We start from the raw sequence: 26708 nt of genomic DNA on the forward strand, positions 1-26708 counted from the left end.
CTCAGATATGTAATGATGCAGCAAAGTTTCATTAAACTACACAGTGAGCTCAGTAAATAACTCCCTTGTTCTTCATAATGTGAGTTATGACTATACTGTGACCAGCTGTTTTCATTTGCGATCTTCAGCCTGCCTATTTTCAATATCCCACTGTAATAGTTTAATTGAAAACACTTCTTGACAATTCATGAATTTGAGAGATTGTTAAATGGCAGTTAGCTTACATCTTTAGTATCTTGGACAATTTTATCAGTGACGGCTGATGCTTTTCCCATGCCTTTCATCATGACAACTGAAATCTACATTTTCACTATAAACAAAAATATATTAACGGTTAAATTTAGCAGGTGTCTTCTCTTTTACATAAACAACATGAATCATAGCAAGAACTTTGCATGTGTGAGCATTTGAACTTGCTATGACCATATTTACACTAGTTTACAGCGGGCAGGATGATAACTGAGGCCTGGTGAATAGATGAACTGTGACATATCATGGATAGTTGAAATCTTGGTCTGTGAGATGTATGTGTTATTAAGTTAACGAAACTGACAGCTACTTACCGTTTGAAGCAGGGTGTGAGGCACATCTCAATTATTTCAACATTTAATTTACAACTTCGAGATTTAATCTTAAATAAAAACATGTACAGTATACAAGTTGTACTATTACAATTATGTAAAACAAGATATTGTATAATAATATGAATAAAAGACATCACTTAACTCCAGTACATTGTTCACATTTCATATCTCAGAAAATAAATTCATGGTAGTACATATTTATGCTCCACTACACGCTTTTTGTGGACCTTTTTGTGTCATGTTGATTTTATCTCCCAAACTCAGAGCCATTCCCTGCAAAATAAAAATGAATTTTAGTTTCATATCACAAAAAATTGATAAAAACTGGTGTATGAAAATTTAGTTCATTTTTTGTGTATTTTTTTCTCAAAGGAATATTTAGCACTTACATTTAGGAGGTAAAATTCTAGCACTGCAATAGAAATAGAATGACCTTTTTCTTACTTTTATTGAGTCAATTGGAAGTATGGGAATTTTACCTACTGAAGGTAAATAAAGGCTAGTCAGTCTCTCCTTGAAATTTTACATTTCTCTCAAGTGAAGTCTCCTTTTGTACATACAAAAAAATACTTAAACACCCTATGTGTTCTGCAAGACAGCAAATCCAACTACTGATACAGGGGTCCTATGATTCTTGGTCACTACCTAAGAGGCTTCAGTGGCAAACTGCTCTTGAATTGTTTCACTTACATGCATATAATGTCAACTGAGGAGCTACTGGACTAAGCAGTTGATGACACACTACCACACAAACCACCAAAGTCGCAGTAAGTCAGAAGACTCACATTCTACCAAAGTGGCCTGTAGCCACTATTACAAACAACAAAGATGGTAAGACGTTTTTTGTCTGTCATTAACACAAAAAGACATAATTAAGAATAGGATCATACAGTGTCATCTGAACAATTCCGCTAAGGAAAACTCGTATCCTAAAGAAGAACTTTCATTGGACGTGTACCAATTCAGAATTTCTTCCAGATAGGATCTTGAACCCAGATATTCTGTCTGCCACAAGCACTTGTCTTAAGTCTCAGGCAATCTGAGCCTCCATGCCTGACTCAAAGTTTCATTATCACTGTTGTTGCCAACTACAAGTTCCGAGCACTATCGCTAAAAGAGCCTCTCAACAGCACCACTGTGGAAGCGGAGTCTGTTAAGGATCATGCCTTCCTTACCCTGACACAAGGTATATGAACTACATGCACCGATATGAAATTAATGAATCCATGTACAACCTGACGATAAAATTAGGGCAGAGTTTATGTAGTAAAATATATGACAGTGGTGAATGGCCTGAGGGCTTTTTGACAACAGTAATGATTCCATTACCGAAAAAACAAGGAACCAAGAAATGCAGCGAGCACAGGACAATCAGCCTCATTTCACATGCAGCCAAAGTGATGTTAAGAATAATTAATAAAAGACTTGAAAAAGTAATAGAGGAGAATCTCGGCGAGGAGCAGTTTGGCTTTAGATGGAATATGGGCACCAGAGATGCAATAGGGCTCCTACGAATCTTGGGAGAAAGGTTTATTGAAAAAGGAAGAGACCTATATATGTGCTTCATCGATTTAGAAAAGGCATTTGACAATGTGGTTTGGGACAAGCTGGCGACTATTATGAGGGAAAAGAGAGTGGACTGGAAAACCAGAAGACTTATAAACTCATTATACCTTAATCAAAAAGTTTCAGTTAAAGTGAGAGGAGAAAGTACAAACTGAATCAGACTAGGGAAAGGAGTAAGACAAGGATGCTGTTTATCACCTACTCTTTTCAACCTGTACTTGGAAAATATGATTGACCAATGCTCATTATATGACAAAGGAGTAGAAATTGGAGGAAGAAGAGTAGGGTGCTTGAGATTTGCTGATGACATGGTCCTCCTAGCCACAGGGGAAAAAGAATTACAGGATTTGGTTGACACCATTGCAACTAATGGAAAAAAATATGGAATGAAAATTAACACAAATAAAACAAAAGTATTGGCAATAGGAGGAAATAAGGAAATAAAAATTGTGCTGAATGGAGAAACACTAGAACAGGTGCAAAATTTTAAGTATCTTGGAAGCAGGATAGACACCGACTGGAAGTGCACCACAGAAATTAAAACAAGGATAGCAATGGCAAAAAGAGGTGTTTTATAAGAAAAGGAGAATCTTCTGCAGCGGTCTGGACAGAGAACTCAGAAAGAGACTCATAAAATGTCTTGTATGGAGTGTTCTTCTATATGGCGCTGAAACATGGACTATGAGGAAAAAAGACAGAGAAAGGCTGGAGGCTTTTGAGATCTGGACATGGCGGAAGATGGAAAGAATAAGTTGGATGGACAGAGTAAAAAATGAAGAGGTACTGAGAAGAGTGGGAGAGAAAAGACAGTTACTAGATGTAATAAAGAGAAGAAAAAGAAATTGGATTGGGCATATATTAAGAAAGAATGACGGACTGATAAAAACAGTTTTAGAAGGTTATGTAGAAGGGAAAAGGAAGTGAGGAAGGAAGAGATTCCGGATACTGGAAGACATGATGGACGGTACAACATACAGCAGCCTTAAGAAGGAAGCAATGGATCGCAGAAAATGGAGAGGCAAAGGACCTGATAATATAGCAGATAACTGATGATGATGCGAGCTGCTGGAAATGACCACTTGCACACTTCAACGAAGCAAACACTTCAGTATTATCAGCAGATAAACATTTGCTGATTGGTCAGTACAGTCCACATACCAGAATAGTGATATGCTGAGATGTCTTTGTTGGTTACAGTTCCAATCTCTAGTACTAAGGGTTTTAAGTACATGAGCACATAGATAAAATGAAGTACCTACATCTGAGGCAACTAGGAACAACTGAAACCACCTTTCTACGGAGTACATTTACAGAAGATTTTGCCACAAATTAAAAACTATTTTATGAAATAAAGCACTTACAATCGGTGTACCACAAAAATGGATACTCTTTCAGAGACATTTAGAAGGCACTTTGCTCTACCACTCCACCAGAGGTTCCAGAAGAAGAACAATAAGAGACAAAGACAGTGGCATATCTGCTGTACTACAGACAAATCTCTGCCAAACCAGCAGAATTCTCTTGAAAAACAACATCAAAAGTATATTTTGCTCATCCATTACAACTGAGGCACTGTTGGGGAACGTAAACGATACTTGGAGCTACAGAAGCAAGTTTTTATAATATGCCGTGCCAGTGAAGAATGTCACACATTGGCCAGACCACTGGGATGAGATGATGGGCATCAGGTATAAAGAACATCAGAGGCATACCAAATCAGCAATAGCAGATCACTGTCTAGAACTTGGTCACTCATGAGCTACGACAACACCAAGAGTGTGATAGAGACCCAGAGATACTGGGAAAGTGTCATGAAAGAATCCATCGAGATCAAGGTCATGGAGAAACTCGTCAACCACGGCACTGGATACCTGTTCCACACCACCTGGAAACCAGCACTCGAGCTTCTGAAAACACAATGGAAGCAACATCAAGCTTCTGTGAGGAACAGAAATGGAAGTGGAAACTATGAAGACAGGCCTTAGAGCACTAGGCAGTATAGACTCGAGGTGACACATCAATAGACAGGCCCAACAGAAGCAGATGTAGGACCAAACAACAGACCATTCCTGTGGAGGAGATGGAACACCTGAAGCACCCAATTAGAAGTACAACACAGGAGGCCTGCTTCAACAGGCAAGGACTTGACACACAATGCCCAAGACAACTGGAGGACAGCCAAGGCAGCAGTCAGTGGATAGAACACATGGCACAGTGTGGATGCAAAACGGAGCATCAGAAAACGAGCATGACACCAGAGGGTGGCTAAACCGGGTGCGGATAGTGGTCTGACCACTAGCAGCAAAAGAGGACAACTAGAGCCGCACCTGGTGGACAAGGACTGCGGATGGAGTGCCTGATGTAGCTGTGAATGAAAACGGAGCACCTAGCACCATCCAGGCATAATTACTCCAACCAATCCACCCATGGAAGAGCCTCAGAGAACTTCTGAAGAAGACAGTGAGTCACGCCAATGAAATATCATGTAATTGTCTGATGAAGAAATAGTAACGTTAAAACCTGTGGGAAGCTGCTTCCCACAGGTTTTAACATTATTATTTCTTCGTCAGACAATTGTTAGCCTCATTTTCATAATCTGCCATGAAATATCATGTAAGATTGACACAAACAGCCAGCAGAAGATCTGATTATTCAACATGTCAACATTATCACTGGGAAAGCCTGAAGAATTACAAAATGATGGTTGTTCCTCATCCATGATATGCACCCAACATGGCACAGAGAGACTCTTTTTATTTCCCAGAATGAAACTCAAGTTAAAAAACTGAAGATTTCACACTTTCGAGGAGATTGAGTCAGAATCACTAGTGGCATTAAACAGGCTCATCAAAAATGCATTCCACAGAGCTTTCAGTTCATGGAAAAACTGCTAGGAGTGGTTATTCACCCCCCAAGGGAACTATTTTGAAAGTGATGGTGATAAGTTCTGGGTAATGTGTAATATTATTTACTGGTGTATTCTGGGAACTTTTGAGTAGTACCTCGTATATGTAGAAGGAAGCAATATAATGGTCGACTCATCTAGAAATGTACAATCTTGTATCTTTAACAGTGAACCACACCCCTTTGCAGCATCTGTCACTGAAGTTGTCTGAACACCACCTATGAAGCTTTCACACTTACCAATTATCATCTAACGAAACATGCTGCTCTTCTTTGGATCTTCTCTATTTCCTATATCAATACTATCTGGTATAGATTCCAGACCAAGCAATACTGAAGCACTGGTCGAGCAAAGGTTTTATAAGTTACCCCCTTTGCAGATGGACTACATTTCCAGAGGTTTCTTCCAATAAATCTCAGTCTGGCCTTCCCCACAACTGATTTTATGTGGTTTAAATCCCTCTCTATGCATAATCTTAGGTATTTTATGGAAAACTGCTTCCAGTTATTGTTCTGCTATCATGTAATCATACAATAATGGGCTTTTTTGTCTACTTACACACAACACATTACGTTTGTTTATGTTAAGGTTCAACTGCTACACACTGCACCAACCCTCAATCCTCTGTAAGTCTTCCTGCATTTCACTACAGTTTTTCTAGCATTGTGACCTCTGTATACAACAGCAACATCTGCCAAAAGCCTCATGGAACTTCCAGCATTATCTACCAGTCATTTACATATACTGTGAAAAGTCATGATCCTATAACACTCCCTTGGGGTGTGCCTGAAGCTACTTCTACATCGAACACTTCTCTCCACTGACAATGACACACTTTGTTCAGTTTGCTAGTTACTCTTTAATACAGTCACACAGTTGATTTGGCACGCAGTACACTTATTTTGTTCACTAGGCACCTACCTGGGCACCTGTATCTACTGCTTTCCGGGTTTTGTTGATGAACAGAGGTCAGCTAAGTTTCCCACCATTGTTGTTTTTAGAACACATTTTGATTCATACAAAGGAGAGTTTCGGTCTCCAGAAGTTTCATAATGTGTGAGCTTAAAATGTTTTCAAAAATTCTACAACAGATCTATGTCAGAGACATAGTTTTGTGCATCTGTTCACCATTCATTCTTGAAACAGGAATAATCCATGCTTTTTCCCAATAATTAGGAAGGGCTTTAGTCCTCTAGAGATCTTTGGTACAATGCTGCTAGAAGAGGGAAAAGTTCTTTAACTTATTCCAAGTAGACTCATATTGGAAATCTGTCAGGTCCAGTGGCCTTTTCTCTACTGCGTGATTTCAGTTGCTTTTCTATTCCTTGATTATCAATTATGATACCTAGCTTTTGTTGTATGTTTAATGATTTAGAGTAGGAACTAAGTGCAATCTTCCTCTGTGAAACTGTTTTTGAAACAAAGAGTTTAGTATTTTGGCCTTTTCTATGTCACCATCAGTTTCAGTGCTACTATGGTCTCAGAGTGTCTGGACACAAGGCCTTGATCCATTTACTGATTTAACATAAGATCACAACTTTTTAGGATTTTCTCTCAAGTCAGTACATAGAGTTTTACTTTTGACTACACTGAACACTTCACACATGGTTCTCCTGCAACTAAATGTATTCCATTAACTTCATCAGAACAACTAGAAGCAAAAAGAAATCAACACTTCAGAACAGTAATCTGTGGAGTGGAATTTTATACTCTTAAAAAAAGACAACATAATAGGAAGAATTCTTAGTATATTTATTTTATTTACTGATTTATTTAACCAGGCAATATTAGGGCCATTAGGCTCTCTCTTGCACCTAAGCAAGTTTTCTATACATTTTACATTGTCATATACTGCAGTAAGCATGTTATACTAAATTTAGAAAAATGAAAATTACAAAAGTACATATATTATAATGTTATTGGATAGAATCTACTCACCAAGCACTGCGAGGAGAATACATACATAAGAAAAGGTTTAACTTGTGCAAGTTTTTAGAACCAGTGGCTCCTCCTCCTAGCAGAACGGTTGAAGGAGAAGAAAGAGGAATGAATGGAATGGAAATGGTGAGGTTTAGGAAAAGGGGTAGAGTTCAGAAAAGTCACCCAGAACCCCAGGTCGGGGGAGATTTACTGGATGAGAAGGAAAGACTGATTGCTGGGGACTGCACCAGACAAGCTCTCAAAATCTGTGACCTCAAAGGTGGAAGAAAGGGTAACGTGTAAGACAGTGGTTACAGCTACAACATCGTGCACTAGTTAATAAGAGTGAAAAGCTAAGTTCATTGTATGTAACAGAGGTTGGAGGGGGACAGGGAAAAAGAGATGGGTCGGAAAATGAAAAAATGTAGAAAATTAAAATGGAGTGAAGAACGGAGTAGTTACATTGAAGAAATGCTGAGACAGAAGAAATTAACCTAAATTAAGGCCAAGTGGGTGGCAATAACGAAGGACGTGGTGTAGTGCTAGTTCCCACCTGCAGAGTTCTGAGAAACAGTGGACCTAGGGATGTTTAGGAGTGTGGAAATCTCGCGTACAGTTGTATGACACATGTGACACCCAATCACCTGACCACGTTCGAAATCTGTGAGTTTCGCGGAGCACCCCAGTCTGCTCTCTCACAATGTCTAATGACTACTGAGGTTGCTGATATGGAGTACCTGACAGTAGGTGGCAGCACAATGCACTTAATATGAAAGCGTATGTTTTTGGGGGTGTCCGGAAAAGTTTGATCACATAATGTAGGTGCTTGTTCCGCCACACACTTCATCTGGAATCTTCCCCTGGACACCAGTTTCTCAGAACTCTGCAGGTGGGAACTAGCACTACACCACGTCGTTCGTTATTGCCACCCACTTGGCCTTAATTTAGGTTAATTTATTCTGTCTCAGCATTTCTTCAACGTAACTACTCCGTTCTTCACTCCATTTTAATTTCTACATTTTTCATTTTCCGACCCATCTATTTTTCCTTGTACCCCTCCAACCTCTGTTGCATACAATGAACTTAACTTTTCACTCTTATTAACTTGAGCACGATGTTGTAGCACTAATCACTGTCTTACACGTTACCCTTTCTTCCACCTTTGAGGTCTCAGATTTTGAGAGCTTGTCTGGTGCAGTCCCCAACAATCAGTCTTTCCTTCTCATCCAGTAAATCTCCCCCGACCTGGGGTTCTGGGTGACTTTTCCAAACTCTGCCCCTTTTCCTAAACCTCTCCAGTTCCTTTCTCTTCACCCCTCTTTCATTCCCTTCTGCTGGACAAATGAGGTCCGAAGCTTGCATAAGTTAAACCTCCTTTTATATGTGTATTCTCCTGGTTATTTTCGTTGTTATAATAGTACAGATAAGGAAAAAACATCCACATGATTTATATTTTTACACAGTAATACAACAATAATTAGAGGTTACAATAAGGTATATTTTTAATTATGAGTGCTAGTGGCAATGGGCATGGAGAAAGGGATGGACGAGGAAAGGAAAGATGAATCTGATAATACACAATTAAAGAATATAAGGGAGGAGAAGGTGGCATGATCCACAGAAAAAGGAAAAGGGGATAGGAGCCTTAGCTTTGCTTTTTGACAGAGGGGAAGTTGGCCACACATGTCAATTTTGGGGAAGCACTGTGAGGATGACAGGAGGAATTTCTTCAACTTTTCTTTGAAAGTAGCAGGACTTCAAATTGCGCAAGGAGTGTAGGGCAGCTTGTTCCAGAGGTGAACAGCAGCAACAGCAAACGAGTTGGTTAATGTTTTTGTTTTATGAATTGTGTAATATTGTAGCAAATTTTCCAGAGATATGAGAGAGAGAGAGAGAGAGAGAGAGAGAGAGAGAGAGAGAGAAATGCATACCTGGCTTTTAGCTCGTATTCGAATGTGCCCGGTAACTGGCGCATCTGGTTTGTTGAATGGCTTTTCAATACTCAGGTTAGCCAAAGCATCTTCCCCAAATATTGAGCGTGCATACATATTAGCTGCCATGAAGCCACACTGACCGGACAGAGCCTGAAAATATTAAACAAGAGAAGTTATTATGCAAAAATAAAGAAAACAGTAAAACTGTGAAACATGATATTGGCTCATTATAGATTATCTGTTTGGTTATGAAAGTGGCCTGGTGTTTGTTTGGTAGTACTTAGTGTGCAGTTTTTGTTGGAGACTCATCAGATTTGAATGTAACATCACTCTTGTCTAATGGCAGTCCTTTCTCAATAGTGTTAGCAGAGCAAGAATTTTTGTGGATGGTTATTACCTTATATAAATATACCCTATCTCATGAAAAATGTTGTGACCTTTATAATTACAATTGGACTGCTAGTATTTGTTGTAACAACTGATAGTTTTTTTTCAAATATAAACACGGCAAAATTGTGACCATAAGCATGAAAGTGCCAGTAATTTATTCTGTACATCCCAAGTGAAAATTGGGAATCATCTTGTCTTAAACATAATGGAACATTGTATGACCATATCTTATCATCAGGAGGGCAGATGTCTGATAAAGATTCACTGGGCATAGCATCTTGAAAATGAAGTATCTAAGAAGACAACTGTGCAATCTTTTCCTAAGTAGCATTTTTCTGTTTAAGACTCTTACTGAATCTCAGTTATTGAAAAAATCTAAGGGGCTGGCATACTCTATAAGAATGCTTTAAATTCAGACTAATTCCATAATAATAAATTTAGGATGAATCACAAACAATAACATGCATAATGCTACAGACTCATTGAGTACTCAGTAAGTGTACAAACAAGAAATAGAATAACGAAGCTCAGCTTTCCAATATTCATTCTTCTTTAGATCAATTTATTGTTTTCAAGCCACTCTGGGTCCTCAACACAGTATCCTGTTCCCTGGGTGCTCAACAGCTTGCATAAGTCGTAGCAATCCAATGTCATACACAGCGTGCACTCTGGGATGCCTCAGTAGCATGTCCGCAATGAGCATTTCTGATCTGCGTAAAATTATCAGTCCGATCTAGTGTGTTGCTATATAAGTAACCACACTTTCTTTATTTCAGTCAAGTCAAATGTCACCGTGCTGCCATGCTGTTCTATTCATTGTGTTTACAGGTAGCATCCTACTACATATAAACAAGTACATGATTATGGTATTGGTTTTAAAACTGCTACCACCACCATCACATATCAGCAATTATTTCATGGAGGATAATGTTTATAGAATTACATCACTGGAAAACATTCCTCTTCAAAATATTGTCAGCTATAAGACATTAATGTTTGATACTATTTGGTCTTATTTTGCCTCTGCTACAGCATCTGTTTCTGCTGATAAACCCTTGTGTATTTGTTCTATGCACAGTTGCCTCTGCTACAGCTTCTGTTTCTGCTGATAAACCCTTGTGTATTTGTTCTATGCATAGTTGTAAATTAAGTCCTGATGTTATGCTGTTGTGATCTTCAGTTCGAAGACTGGTTTGATGCAGCTCTCCATGCTAGTCTATCTCACTATGCCTTCCGCATCCTCAAAAACTTCCTTTAACCTCCACATAAACACTCCTGAACACCCATTTAACTTGACCCTTGCAGAAGTCTCAATACTTTCTAGGGCCTCAACATTAGACCCAAATGCAAGTTCAACCATGTTAGACTTGTAAAGGAACTTGTTTGCTTTACTCATTCTCGACAGTGGAAATATTTCATTTCCATGCCCCCCACTGACAACAGCCACCCAAAACCCCCATAGAACTTCGTTTAAAGCAGTTCCAACCTTCCTCCGACCATGATCCTCCACCTTTTCCACCCAGTCAGCCCCTGGTTATCTTACTTCTAACCTGATATCACATCCCCAGTGAGTCCAACATATAATATTATGTCTCAAAAGAAGAAAATAATGTTTTTAAGCTGGTAATATTAAACTCGTTGTTAGTGAACTAGTGTATGTAGTGTGTCTGTTTGTATGTCTGTGAAGGACAATATCAATTTCCAGAGCGGCATCAACTGCTCCCACAGCATATATAATTTCGTACATGTAGACAAGTTACTCTCGTGGTGTAGAAGCAGCTGCTAACTCTGATGGTCGCCTGTAAAATTCTTGAAATGTATGAGAAAGAAAACTTCTATAGGATCTTCACGAACTGGGATACTGTTATTCGTATTTGGTCATTCGACATTTGTCTGCAAGTGAAATGAGTTCGTTTTAGCAGAGAACACTTTCTCTATGCTTTTGACCATGTTATTGAAGCAGATTCTACAGCAAACATTGACCACCAAATGTTCAGAGTCTCATACAAGCTTGTCGTACATTACAGTTCATCACAGAATCCTTTGATCAAAAATAAATACGCCAAATTACCTTTGAAATACATCATATGTATTATGGCTGTTACTAAACTCCACATTAATGTTACATATAGCTTGTGAATCTCAAAAAACACAACAATGACTGTTTCACTGCAAACACTTCACACACATCCTCTCATCATCCTGTCTTGCAACGTCACATACCAATTTTCTTACACTTCTTCACTCGCCATGGAGCAACGCTAAGTGAAGGAACAACTATTTTGCTCGTGCAGGCGAAACGCACGCCTTGTGATGTATATTAACTTTGAACCAATAACAATAGCAATGTTGTTGAACCGATCAGCTGATCGAGTCACAACTCCTAACTGCTAGTACGCGGCAAGGGATATTATAATCATCATTTCTATGGAACACACGGCTACCTGTAACCTGAAAATCAATCCAGACTTGGTCATCCCAGACAAAGGATCCACCACAGAGGTCATGACTGTGACAATGTGGCTGTAGGTCTTCTCTGCTTACAAACCTTATGACCATGATTTCATCCCAGGAGTCCAACAAGACCTCCAGCAGCTCCTTAAGGTATTTGGCCCATCCAAAAACCTACCTTACCATTCACGGCGGAGGACATCTTATACCATTTCTAGTCATTTTCTCTCCTGTTCCACTCACAAATACAACAAGGAATAAACGACTGTCTATGTGCCTCTGTATGAGCCCTAACTTCTCATACCTTATCTTCATAGTCCTTACTTTAGTGTATGTTGGAGGCTACAGAATCGTTCTGCAGTCAGTTTCAGATGCCATTCTCTAAATTTTCCCAATAGTGTTCCTTGAAAAGAATGTCGCCTTCCCTTCAGGGATTTTGATTTGAGTTCCTGAAACATCTCCATAACACTTGTGTGTTGTTCAAATGTATCAGTAACAAATCTAGCAGCAGCCTGCTTCTGAATTACTTCAATGTCTTCCTTTAATCTGACCTGGCACAGATCCCAAACACTTGAGCAGTACTCAAAAATAGCTTCCTATATGCAGTCTCCTTTACACATGAACCATAGTTTCCTAAAATTCTCCCGATAAACCAAAGTTGACCATTTGCCTTTCCTACTACAATCCTCACATGTTCATTCCATTTCATATCACTTCGAAATTTTACACCCAGATATTTAAACAATGTGACAGTCAAGCAGGACACTACTAATGCTGCATCCGAACATTACGGATTTGTTTTTCACTTTGTTCTACCTTTGGAGCTAGCTGCCATTCATCACAACTAGAAATTTTGTCTAATTCATCTTGTATCTTCCTTCAGTCACTTAACGATGACACCTTACCATACACCACAGCATCATCACCAAATGACCACAGATTACTGCTCACCCTGTCCGCCAAATAATTTCTGTATACAGATAATAGCAGTGGTCCTATCACATTTTCCTGGGGCACTCCTGACAATACCCTTATGTCTGATGAACACTCGCCATCAAAGACAACATACTGGATTCTATAACTTAAGTCTGAGTCACTCACATATCTGTGACTATTCCATCTGCTTGTACCGTCATGAATAATTTGCATTGGGGCACCGTGTCAAACACTTTCTGGGAATCGAGAAATATGAAATCTGCCTACTGCTCTTCATCCATAGTTTGCAATACAAAATGTGAGAAAAGAGCAAGTTGAGTTTCACACAAGCGATCATTTCTCAAACCATGCTGATTCATGGACATAAGCTTCTCGGACTCAAGAAAATTTATTACATTCGGACTCAGAATATGTTCAAGAATTCTGCAGCAAACCGATGTTACGGATACGCAATTTTGCGGGTCTGTTCTTTTGGGTTTCTTATACCCAGTAGTAACCTGCCCTTTTTTGTGGTCAGTATGGATTTTGCACTGGGCGAGAAATCCGTGATAAATAGAAAATAAGTAAGAGGCCAATGGCGCAGAACACTCTTTAAAAAATCGATTTGGGATTCCATTCTGATCTGGTGACTTATTTGTTTTCAACTCCTTCAGCTGTTTCTCTACATCAAGGATAATTAGTACTATGTCGTCCATATGGGAGTCTGTTGACAGTCATATGACAGTATGTTTGTATGATCCTCCTTCGTGAATGATTTCTTGAATGTGAAATTTAAAACTTCGGCTTTTGTTTTGTTGTCTTTAAATGCCACACTGGACTAGTCAACAAGTGACTGGATGGAACCCTTAGATCTGCTTAGTAATTTTGCACAGGACCAGAATTTTTTCAGCTTCTCTAGCAGATCTTTTGCTGTGGTATGACGGTGGTACTATGTGTATGCTTCGCACATAGATCTTTCCACATACTTTCTACTAACCTTTGTGTGTTGTCATTTGGCAATTCTCTTTTGAATGAAGAGTGCAATAGCCTCTGCTTCATCAGCAGTTTCCGACTCTCATTATTAAACCATGACGGGTCTTTTATGTCTTAATCACTTACTAGGCACATAATTCTCTACACCACGATTTACAATCTCTTTAAACTTTGCCTGTAATTCATCTACATCCCTATTATTGGAACTAAGTGATGTTAGTCCTCTTCCTTCATCCCCCTTCCTTCCCCTTCAATCCTTCAGTCTGAAGAAGGAGCCACTGGCTCCAAAAGTTTGCCAATTACAACCATCCTTTATGTGTATGTTCTGCCACCATTTGGTGAGTAGATTTTTTATCTATCCAATTAAATAATTTTGTCAACAATTAACTTGGTTTCACCAGTTATACATGACCAGGTAACTCACTGTCACACTCAACTTTGACTTCAATAGAGACAATATTTTTGTCAACTGAAATGAACACACTTCCTCCTGTGCTCTCTAATCTGTCTTTCCGATATATGTTCCACAACTTACTAAATATCTCAGAACTTCCCACTTCGGGTTTCAGCCATCTCTCTGCCCCAAGAATAATTTGAGCAAGAGAACTTTCCTGGAGAACAGTAAATTCGGGAACTTTACTATGAATACTTTGACAATTTACTGATAAAATTTTTACAGTCAAAGTGTATTTACTACAAATGTGATCTGACTTCACCTGCTGCATATCGACCAGCGAGTGTTCGTAAGAGCATCTGAAAATACTGCCTGGCCTAAAAATCCGTCATGTGTACTCCACAAGTACTCTGCTAACTGAGTAGCTGCTTTCTTCGTGTAGTGCACCCATGACCTATCAAGGAGAGTCGTACAAAAGGAGTACATAAAAAGCAGACTAGCACTGGCATAAAAGAGCATTTCTGGCCAAAAGAAGTATATTACAAGGGCCTTTTTTTTCCCAACCTCCATTCGCTGAGTATAGAAGCTATGCAAGCAGCAAAAAGAGGACATGCACTGTGGGCTACTGCACAACTCTCGCACTACACACTCCGCGATTGCCGACCGCAGGGCATCAGTCTGCATTGCACTACAGCGGCCCTTGTATTATCAAATATAGCCCTTAATTTGAGGAGGAAATTTCTGAGAGTGTCGTTTGGAGCACAGAATTAAATTGTGGGAAAACCAGAAAACAAACAGAGATTGGAATACATCCAGCAAATAACTGAGAATGTAGGTTGCAAGCGCTATTATAAGATGAAGAGGCTGGCACAGGAGAGAAATTCCTGATGTGCTGCATAAAACCAGTCAGAAGACTGGTGGCTCAAAAAAGTTGCAATGCTCCTTAAACCTAATCTGAAAACATCTGCCAGTTTGTCTAATGTACCGGGAATCACATTGTGGATACTTAATACAATAAATGCCTGTTCTATTACACGGTTTGGGTTCCCTGTATTTGTAGTGAATAAGATGTTGCCCATTATTATGAGGAATAAAGAAAGTGGGAATAATGCTTAAGTATCTCAACCACTTTCCCACTATCTCTCGAATAATACTACAGTAGTAGTTGTTGTTGTTGTGGTCTTCAGTCCAGAGACTGGTTTGATGCAGCTCTCCATGCTACTCTACCCTGTGCAAGCTTCTTCATCTCCCAGTATCTACTGCAGCCTACATCGTTCTGAATCTGCTTAGTGTATTCACCTCTTGGTCTCCCTCTACGATTTTTACCCTCCACGCTGCCCTCCAGTACTAAATTGGTGATCCCTTAATGTCTCAGAACATATCCTACCAAGCGATCCCTTATTATAGTCAAGGTGTGCCACAAACGTCTCTTCTCCCCAATTCTATTCAATACCTCCTCATTAGTTACATGATCTACCCATCTAATCTTCAGCATTCTTCTGTAGCACCACATTTCGAAAGCTTCTATCCTCTTCTTGTCTAAGCTATTTTTCGTCCATGTTTCACTTCCATACATGGCTACACTCCATACAAATACTTTCAGAAACTTCCGGACAAATCTATACTTGATGTTAACAAATTTCTCTTCTTCAGAAACGCTTTCCTTGCCTTTCCCAGTCTACATTTTATATCCTCTCTACTTCAACCATCATCAGTTATTTTGCTCCCCAAATAGCAAAACTCCTTCACTACTTTAAGTGTCTCATTTCCTAATCTAATTCCCTCAGCATCACCTGCCGTAATCCGACTACATTCCATTATCCTCATTTTGCTTTTGTTGATGTTCATCTTATACCCTCCTTTCAAGACACTGTCCATTTCGTTCAACTTCTCTTCCAAGTCCTTTGCTGTCTCTGACAGAATTACAATATCATCGGTGAACCTCAAAGTTTTTATTTCTTCTCCATGGATTTTAATACCTACTCAGAACTTTTCTTTTGTTTCCTTTACTGTTTGCTCAATATACAGATTGAATAGCATCAGGGAGAGGCTACAACCCTGTCTCACTCCCTTCCCAACCACTGCTTCCCTTTCATGCCCCTCGACTCTTTATAACTGCCATCTGGTTTCTGTACAAATTGTAAATAGCCTTTCGCTCCCTGTATTTTACCCCTACCACCTTCAGAATTTGAGAGTATTCCAGTCAACATTATCAAAAGCTTTCACTAAATCTACAAGTGCTAGAAACGTAGGTTTGCCTTTCCTTAATCTTTCTTCTAAGATAAGTCGTAGGGTCAGTATTGCCTCACGTGTTCGAACATTTCTACGGAATCCAAACTGATCTTCCCTGAGGTCGGCTTCTACCAGTTTTTCCATTCGTCTGTAAAGAATTCGTGTTAGTATTTTGCAGCTGTGACTTATTAAACTGTTCGGTAATTTTCACATCTGTCAACACCTGTTTTCTTTGGGATTGGAATTATTATATTCTTCTTGAAGTCTGAGGGAATTTCGCCTGTCTCATACATCTTGCTCACCAGATGGTAGAGTTTTGTCAGGACTGGCTCTCCCAAGGCCGTCAGTAGTTCTAAAGGAATGTTGTCTACTCCCGGGGCCTTGTTTTGACTCAGGTCTTTCAGTGCTCTGTCAAACTCTTCACGCAGTATCATATCTCCCATTTCATCTTCATCTACATCCTCCTCCATTTCCATAATATTGTCCTCAAGAACATTGCCCCTGTATAGACCCTCTATATACTCCTGCCACCTTTCTGCATTCCCTTCTTTGCTTGGAACTGGGTTTCCATCTGAGCTCTTGATATTCATGCAAGTGGTTCTCTTTTCTCCAAAGGCCTCTTTAATTTTCCTGTAGGCAGTATCTATCTTACCCCTCATGAGATAAGCCTCTAAATCCTTACATTTGTCCTCTAGCCATCCCTGCTTAGCCATTTTGCACTTCCTGTCAATCTCATTTTTGAGATCTACATCTACATCTACATCTACGTCAATACTCCGCAAGCCACCTGGCGGTGTGTGGCGGAGGGCACTTTACGTGCCACGGTCATTACCTCCCTTTTCTGTTCCAGTCGCGTATGGTTCGCGGGAAGAACGACTGTCTGAAAGCCTCCGTACGCGCTCGAATCTCTCTAATTTTACATTCGTGATCTCCTCGGAAGGTATAAGTAGGGGGAAGCAATATATTCGATACCTCATCCAGCAATGCACCCTCTCGAAACCTGGCGAGCAAGCTACACCGCGATGCAGAGCGCCTCTCTTGCAGAGTCTGCCACTTGAGTTTGCTAAACATCTCCGTAACGCTATCACGGTTACCAAATAACCCTGTGACGAAACGCGCCGCTCTTCTTTGGATCTTCTCTATCTCCTCCGTCAACCCGAACTGGTACGGATCCCACACTGATGAGCAACACTCAAGTATAGGTCCGACTGAGTGTTTTGTAAGCCACCTCCTTTGTTGATGGACTACATTTTCTAAGGACTCTCCCAATGAATCTCAACCTGGCACCTGCCTTACCAACAATTAATTTTATATGACCATTCCACTTCAAATCGTTCCGCACGCATACTCCCAGATATTTTACAGAGGTAACTGCTACCAGTATTTGCTCCGCTATCATATAATCATACAATAAAGGATCCTTCTTTCTATGTATTCACAATACATTACATTTGTCTATGTTAAGGGTTAGTTGCCACTCCCTGCACCAAGTGCCTATCCGCTGCAGATCTTCCTGCATTTCGCTACAATTTTCTAATGCTGCAACTTCTCTGATACTACAGCATCATCTGCGAAAAGCCGCATGGAACTTCCGACACTATCTACTAGGTCATTTATATATATTGTGAAAAGCAATGGTCCCATAACACTCCACTGTGGCATGCCAGAGGTCACTTTAACGTCTGTAGACGTCTCTCCATTGATAACAACATGCTGTGTTCTGTTTGCTAAAAACTCTTCAATCCAGCCACACAGCTGGTCTGATATTCCGTAGGCTCTTACTTTGTTTATCAGGCGACAGTGCGGAACTGTATCGAACGCCTTCCGGAAGTCAAGGAAAATAGCATCTACCTGGGAGCCTGTATCTAATATTTTGTGGGTCTCATGAACAAATAAAGCGAGTTGGGTCTCACACGATCGCTGTTTCCGGAATCCATGTTGGTTCCTTCAGAGTAGATTCTGGGTTTCCAAAAACGACATGATACGCGAGCAAAAAACATGTTCTAAAATTCTACAACAGATCGACGTCAGAGATATAGGTCTATAGTTTTGCGCATCTGCTCGACGACCCTTCTTGAAGACTGGGACTACCTGTGCTCTTTTCCAATCATTTGGAACCTTCCGTTCCTCTAGAGACTTGTGGTACACGGCTGTTAGAAGGGGGGCAAGTTCTTTCGCATACTCTGTGTAGAATCAAATTGGTATCCCGTCAGGTCCAGTGGACTTTCCTCTGTTGAGTGATTCCAGTTGCTTTTCTATTCCTTGGACACTTATTTCGATGTCAGCCATATTTTCGTTTGTGCGATGATTTAGAGAAAGAACTGCAGTGCGGTCTTCCTCTGTGAAACAGCTTTGGAAAAAGGTGTTTAGTATTTCAGCTTTACGCGTGTCATCCTCTGTTTCAATGCCATCATCATCCCGGAGTGTCAGGATATGCTGTTTCGAGCCACTTACTGATTTAACGTAAGACCAGAACTTCCTAGGATTTTCTGTCAAGTCGTTACATAGAAGTTTACTTTCGAATTCACTGAACGCTTCACGCATAGCCCTCCTTACGCTAACTTTGACATCGTTTAGCTTCTGTTTGTCTGAGAGGTTTTGGCTGCGTTTACACTTGGAGTGAAGCTCTCTTTGCTTTCGCAGTAGTTTCCTAACTTTGTTGTTGAACCACGGTGGGTTTTTCCCGTCCCTCACAGTTTTACTCGGGACGTACCTGTCTAAAACGCATTTTACGATTGCCTTGAACTTTTTCCATAAACACTCAACATTGTCAGTGTCAGAACAGAAATTTTCGTTTTGATCTGTTAGGTAGTCTGAAATCTGCCTTCTATTACTCTTGCTAAACAGATAAACCTTCCTCCCTTTTTTTATATTCCTATTAACTTCCATATTCAGGGATGCTGCAACGGCCTTGTGATCACTGATTCCCTGTTCTGCACTTACAGAGTCGAAAAGTTCGGGTCTGTTTGTTATCAGTAGGTCCAAGATGTTATCTCCACGAGTCGGTTCTCTGTTTAATTGCTCAAGGTAATTTTCGGATAGTGCACTCAGTATAATGTCACTCGATGCTCTGTCCCTACCACCCGTCCTAAACATCTGAGTGTCCCAGTCTATATCTGGTAAGTTGAAATCTCCACCTAAGACTATAACACGCTGAGAAAATTTATGTGAAATGTATTCCAAATTTTCTCTCAGTTGTTCTGCCACTAAAGCTGCTGAGTCAGGAGGTCGGTAAAAGGAGCCAACTATTAACCTAGCTCGGTTGTTGAGTGTAACCTCCACCCATAATAATTCACAGGAACTATCCACTTCTACTTCACTACAGGATAAACTATTACTAACAGCGACGAACACTCCACCACCGGTTGCATGCAATCTATCCTTTCTAAACACCGTCTGTACCTTTGTAAAAAATTCGGCAGAATTTATCTCTGGCTTCAGCCAGCTTTCTGTACCAATAACGATTTCAGCTTCGGTGCTTTCTATCAGCGCTTGAAGTTCCGGTACTTTACCAATGCAGCTTCGACAGTTTACAATTACAATACCGATTGCTGCTTGGTCCCCGCATGTCCTGACTTTGCCCCGCACCCTTTGAGGCTGCTGCCCTTTCTGTACTTGCCCGAGGCCATCTAACCTAAAAAACTGCCCAGTCCACGCCACACAACCCCTGCTACCCGTGTAGCCACTTGCTGCGTGTAGTGGACTCCTAACCTATCCAGCAGAACCCGAAACCCCACCACCCTATGGCGCAAGTCGAGAATCTGCAGCCCACACAGTCGCAGAACCGTCTCAGCCTCTGATTCAGACCCTCCACTCGGCTCTGTGCCAAAGGTCCGCAGTCAGTCCTGTCGATGATGCTGCAGATGGTGAGCTCTGCTTTCATCCCGCTAGCGAGACTGGCATCTTCACCAAATCAGACAGCCGCCGCAAGCCAGAGAGGATTTCCTCCGATCCATAGCGACACACATCTCCGATCCATAGCGACACACATCATTGGTGCCGACATGAGCAACCACCTGCAGATGGGAGCACCCTGTACCCTTCATGGCATCCGGAAGGACCCTTTCCACATCTGGAATGACTCCCCCCGGTATGCACACGGAGTGCACATTGGTTTTCTTCCCCTCTCTTGCTGCCATATCCCTAAGGGGCCCCATTACGCGCCTGACGTTGGAGCTCCAAACTACCAGAAGCCCACCCTCTGCGACCGCCCGGATCTTGCAGACTGAGGGTCAACCTCTGGAACAGGACAAGCAGCCATGTCCGGCCGAAGATCAGTATCAGCCTGAGACAGAGCCTGAAACCGGTTCGTCAGACAAACTGGAGAGGCCTTCCATTCAGCCCTCCAGAATGTCTTTCGCCCCCTGCCACACCTCGAGACGACCTCCCACTCTACCACAGGTGAGGGATTAGCCTCAATGTGGGCAGTATCCAGGGCAGCCACAGTCTTAGTCTGATCGGGGGATGCGTGGGACGAGCTGGCCGTCCCCGACAAACCCCCATCCGGACCCCCACAGTGATGCCCATTGGCAACAGCCTCAAGCTGTGTGACCGAAGCCAACACTGCCTGAAGCTGGGAGCGAAGGGATGCCAACTCAGCCTGCATCCGAACACAGCAGTTGCAGTCCCTATCCATGCTAAAAACTGTTGTGCAAAGAACGTCTGAACTGAACTACAGAGAGCACAAACAATTCGACACAAAATTTAAACGGTTATTAAAATACAAGATTGCCTAGTAAATGCAGTAATGCTGCTACTTGCGCACTCTGACACACTGCTCGGTGGCAGAAGGAGACTACGCGATTTTACACTATTCAGGTACTAAAACTCTCAAATACTACAATACGCCCAAAATTTATGAATTAAACAACGCAAATACCAAAAACACGCAAAGAAATTAAGAATTAAACTACGTAACAAATAAGTGAGCTAAGAGTATACGACTTGCTGCTGCAGCTGCTTATCCAACGGCGGCAGGGAGCAGATGTTTGTATTCCTTTTTGCCTGCTTCACTTACTGCATTTTTGTATTTTCTCCTTTCATCAATTAAATTCAGTATCTCTTCTGTTACCCAAGGATTTCTACTAGCCCTCGTCTTTTTACCTACTTGATCATCTGCTGCCTTCACTATTTCATTCCTCAAAGCTACCCATTCTTCTTCTACTGTATTTCTTTCCCCCATTCCTGTCAATTGTTCCCTTATGCTCTCCCTGAAACTCTGTACAACCTCTGGTTCTGTCAGTTTATCCAGGTCCCATCTCCTTAAATTCCCACCTTTTTGTTGTTTCTTCAATCTAATCTATAGTTCATAACCAATAGATTGTGGGCAGAGTCCACATCTGCTCCTGGAAATGTCTTACAATTTAAAATCTGGTTCCTAAATCTTTGTCTTACCATTATATAATCTATCTGAAACCTTCTAGTATCTCCAGGCTTCTTCTATGTATACAACCTTCTTTCATGATTCTTGAACCAAGTGTTAGCTATGATTAAGTTATGCTCTGTGCGAAATTCTACCAGGCGGCTTCCTCTTTCATTTCTTAGCCCCATACTACAGTAGGGAGTCTTAAGATACTTCTCTCCCGTATCCTGTACAATGACTGTGCTGCCTAAAAACCCATTATTTCTACTCTTTTTTTGCAAATTGTTTATTTCTTCCAAAATCTTGGTAGGATACCTTTTAGCATAAGTTAAGCACTTTACTGGGACCCCATTGCTTATTAAAGTCATCCTATTGACGTGGAACTTTGTGTAAAGGCCGTGCATTTATGGACTCTAGCATGCATAGAAGAACTATGTATCAGTGTATCAATGGTGATTAGTTTTTGGTAAATACAAACCCAACCCCGTCACTATGCACAGTAAGTAACAAATTCAAATACGGTAAAGCAACATATTGTGGGAACTCTGCAGTAAATTTGATGATAGGTGCTTGGTTAATCAGGGTCTTACACAAATCTAAAAGCTGGTCCCTGTCCTCACCATAAATGACACTTATGTCACCGATATACATCCTATATAGCACCATTTTATCTTTGCTCTGGGCGTGTTCATTAAAATATTTTCCCTCAAAGTGTGATGAATTGGCTAATGGAGTGCCACTGCTGAACCTGCAGGTTTAAGGAGAATTTTAACATTTTTTTTTTTTTGGTCTTGTCTTCTGATGGGCGTGACACATCCTGCCACAAATTCCTCTCCTGTGTCAACCTCTATATCTCAGAGTAGAACTTGCAACCTATATTCTCAATTATTTGCTGGATGGCTTCCAGGATCTGCCTTCCTTTACAGTTTTTTACTTTCTACAACTCCTCTACTACCATGGACATTATACCGTGATGTCTTAACAGATGTCCCACCATCCTGTGCGTTCTTCTTGTCAGTGTTTTCCATATATCCCTTTCCTTGCCACATGTCGAATGTTTGTTTCTCTTCTTTTCCAGTTTTCCCACAGTCCATGTTTCACTTCATACAACACTGTGCTCCAAATGTACACTCTCAGAAATTTCTTCCTCAAATTATGGCCTATGTTTGATACTAGTAAACTTCACTTGACAGGGAATGCCCTTCCTGCAAGACATAGTTAAGGAGCACTGTAACGTTAATAAGCCAAAATCAATTATGTCTAAGCACTTACCATTAAGTAATCACAAACCAGGGAATATTAATGAGGACATTTCTATACTTCACGCCTATTGCAAGGGCTTGACTTTAAACATATTGGAATAAAGAGATATTTTCAAATGTAGACTGAACAATTCTGACACTGCTCTCAACAAAAAAGTCAGGTTCAAGCAGAAAAATCCTCTGAATAGCTTTGCACAATACTTTCAATTGTCAGTTCTGGGTGTAGCTTATTGGTTTCTCTGCTGTTACTTCGTAACCCTGACATGACCCCTTAATCAGTGCCCTGTATCTTTTTTATTGCAATAACATCAGACGGTTAACTGCTATAAAACATTTCAGTTTGCAACTGTTTTCAGTTTTTTCCACCGTTTATTTTTTTTAAATTTCTTATACATTTTACCTTTTAAATTCACAGGTTCACAACTTTATCATTTGTCACATTTGGCTTTTCTGCTATTGGATGCAGATTTTGGCATTTTTTACGCATTTCGCGCTTCGAATTACACTATTATTTATGCATTCTGTGTCATGCATCTGTTGCTTGCTTGCACTACTTCTGTTATTAGTCTTGCTGCTTTTCTTATTTGCTTGTTAAGCTAACATCTCTCATAGTGAACTGCCATTACTTTCAGTTATTACCTATATTTCTTCAGTATTCTTTATGGCAGTCCACCTGTGCTAGACGTTTGCCAACCAGTTGTTTGCACATGAAAATGTGCATCCTACTATTGCTATATAGGCTACATTTAAAAAAAAAAAATCATTTCATCCAACCTCCTGAATTTTTAAAACTTTTTTAATTCTTTAAAGAAGTAGGTTATAATTATTGTTTTACTTTAGATTTCAGATACACGAAATCACCCCAAAACTATGGTAGTGTATAGTGGATTCTGTCATGTAAAACTTGAGTCAATAAAAGCATTTTACAACTGTGGCAGATTTGTTTAGCATGAATATGTAGCGGAACAGTTATTGTTGTACCACAAATAAAAATTTATGACATTTCATATTGGTGTGCATCATTAGTGTGAAGTACTGTGCATAAAAAGTCGTAGTTCATGTACAGACAATGGTATGGTGCAATCAGTTTTCAAAACAAACCCAACATTGAAACATGTCATGTTCTTAAACACACGCACGCGCGCGCACACACACACACACACACACACACACACACACACACACACACACACACACACACACACACACACTTGGCAGATGCAGTTTATCTGTAAAATCTTATTAAAAATAAGAAAGGGAAACAGAACTGAACTCACCTTCTCTGGTGTCAAACACTTCATATTTGTGCTGCTTATCAAATGGCGCAGGTATTCATGAAGATCTGTTAAGTTTGTATTCACAGATACCTGATGAACAAAGAGGAAGAATTTTAAGTTGAAATGACTTAATTTTGCTCTGACATATAAAGATATTTAATCACAAATCTAATGCAATCTCTTAAATATATATATATATATATATATATATATATATATATATATATATATATATATATATATATATATATATACTAATTGCATCAATGCAATACTAAGTGCTAACATTTCTCAAAGAAGTCTCCTTACGATTAGAGGCATGCAAACTGCTCTATAAACAACCACGACACAACGTAGTACATGTCTTCACCAGAGTAGGTCCTATTTTTCTCAATTTTTCTCTGAGTACTTGAACATTTGTATAACTAGATGTGAATGAGTAAGACATTCAAGGCAAAAGTCTTTAATGGCTTCAACTGATCCCTGGCAATTATGCAGTCATTATTGTAAAATTCCACAATTATACAATCTACACTGCTCTGGTGTTATAACAGCGAAAATATTTTTTAGAAAATCTGAACGATGTAGTGACAGAGCTTCATGATAATGCCTTGATACCCCTCAAGAGAACCTGCATAGCATTTCTGAAAATGGTTGGTTTTGGTAAAATGACTTGCCACTGTCAGTTTAAGTGATCCCAAGTTTCATCCCAAGTAGTACATCTTGCAAGGAAGCAATTAAGTCTAATGCAAAATGTCATAAAATTGCTTCACAAGTATATGCATGCCACTCTCTCAACTTAAGAATTGGCAAATGTAACACCCACTTGGCCTTACATTATTAAATTTCAATGCAGCGTGAATAATGTGGTATTTCAAGCTCACTTTAACTTAGTGTGGTTTCAGGTGCTGGAATGCTTTCTAGAAACTACTGTTTGGAGCATCAGATGGTGAAGGCAGATCAATTGAAAATGCCCTACTACATCCCAGCAGTTTAGTTTTGAGAAACTGGCACCACCAAACAAAATCTCCATTCGTCTATGAAGTTTAATAAGTTCAAAACAGACTGCTTTCAGAAACTGGACGACGTTATAAAGTTATTAGTAGACATAAATCTCAGAGTAACTGTCTGTACAGTAGTAGCGATAATGAGAGCGCTTGTGCATCTCCATCCTCCCATCACCTACATTTCTAATAATGCCACTACCTTTAAAATACTGGGTAATATTCTGAAATTCTATTAGAAATTTATTGTGTCAATTTTACTTCCTGCCATAACATAATACTTTGTATTGCATGTGAACGGTGACAGAGAAGGAAACATAATGCAATATCAACTTAAGTAATGCCATAACATCAATTTCACACGTACCTTATTTTCCCACTCAAATTCTGCCCACATCTGACGGAATTCAGTGTCATTGCAAGTGGCAGGAACTATGTAATCCATGATGTCAATATGAATATCATTAAGTACAACAACATTGCGATCAGAAGCAGCTCCACTCACATCGTACACTGAAAATAACAATCACTAATAACATATTAGAAAAACTTTGGCTCCAGAGTGGAGTTATTTGAAATTTGCAAACTGGTTAAAAACCGGGCTCATATTCTATTTTGCAGAAACTCACACAAAACTACAGAACATTTGCAAAATGCATACATACCTATGTTACCAAAAATTATTCCATTTTCGGTTGAAGCAACCTTAACATTAGCTTTTATGTTGCAGAAGTCATGAGGTGCAAGAACCACAGGCTGTGGTTTCTCAACAAGCTTCAAATCACCCATTGTTGCAAGTTCAAGAGTACAGTTTTGTAAAGTATCATCTGTAATGTATATAAACATTTATTAGAAACTGGTGACCCCAATATTCAACTGACAAAAATTAATGTATGTATTTTTGCCTGGCATTAAGATATGACATACAAACTAACCTGTCTGGTTTACAATAAGCACATCAAGCACAATGTCGTACTGGTTGACATGGACATATGCCTCCGCATAGACAGGGTCAGAAAACCCTGTGAGCTGAGTGACTTTACTGAGCCTGCTGCTGATGGCTAGGGTCTCTGGGCTGCTGCGAGAACCAGAGGGGCCACCTGCCACAGCCTGTGTCAGGCTCAACTCAAACACATTTTCTGCTCCTCCCAAATCTCCACGATGAGCTGACAATTGTACAAACGAGATTGGATCGTCTGCCTGCACTTTAGAGCCTGGCTTTTCCTTTGCCTGTATAAGAGTGAGATTAGGATTAATCTGAGAACAGAATGATTTGTATGACTTAATAATTACCAAATCATTATTTGTTGGGGTTGAGTTGTTTTGGGGAAGAGACCAAACAGCAAGGTCATCGGTCTCATCGAATTAGGAAGGACAGGGAAGGAAGTTGGTCGTGCCCTTATAAAGGAACCATCCCAGCATTTGCCTGGAGCGATTTTAGGGAAATCACAGAAAACCTAAATCAGGATGGCCGGACGCAGGATTGAACAGTCATCCTCCCGAATGTGAGTCCAGTGTG

General features: G+C 40.1%; 1 protein-coding gene across 1 annotated transcript in view; it reads right to left on the reverse strand.

The window, feature by feature from the left end:
- Positions 1 to 605: 605 nt before the first annotated feature.
- Positions 606 to 26708, reverse strand: part of LOC126198728 (coatomer subunit beta) — a 119596-nt gene continuing 93493 nt past the window's right edge. The window contains exons 14-19 of the mRNA XM_049935249.1: positions 26125 to 26419; positions 25855 to 26016; positions 25557 to 25702; positions 24186 to 24275; positions 8907 to 9059; positions 606 to 857 (exon numbers count right to left, since the gene is read on the reverse strand). Coding sequence (XP_049791206.1) covers positions 783 to 857; positions 8907 to 9059; positions 24186 to 24275; positions 25557 to 25702; positions 25855 to 26016; positions 26125 to 26419 — 921 coding nt within the window. The 3' untranslated portion in view covers positions 606 to 782. The remainder of the gene's footprint in view (positions 858 to 8906; positions 9060 to 24185; positions 24276 to 25556; positions 25703 to 25854; positions 26017 to 26124; positions 26420 to 26708) is intronic.

The sequence above is a fragment of the Schistocerca nitens genome, chromosome 8 (genome assembly GCF_023898315.1).
Source record: "Schistocerca nitens isolate TAMUIC-IGC-003100 chromosome 8, iqSchNite1.1, whole genome shotgun sequence".
Taxonomy (NCBI): Eukaryota; Metazoa; Arthropoda; class Insecta; order Orthoptera; family Acrididae; genus Schistocerca; species Schistocerca nitens.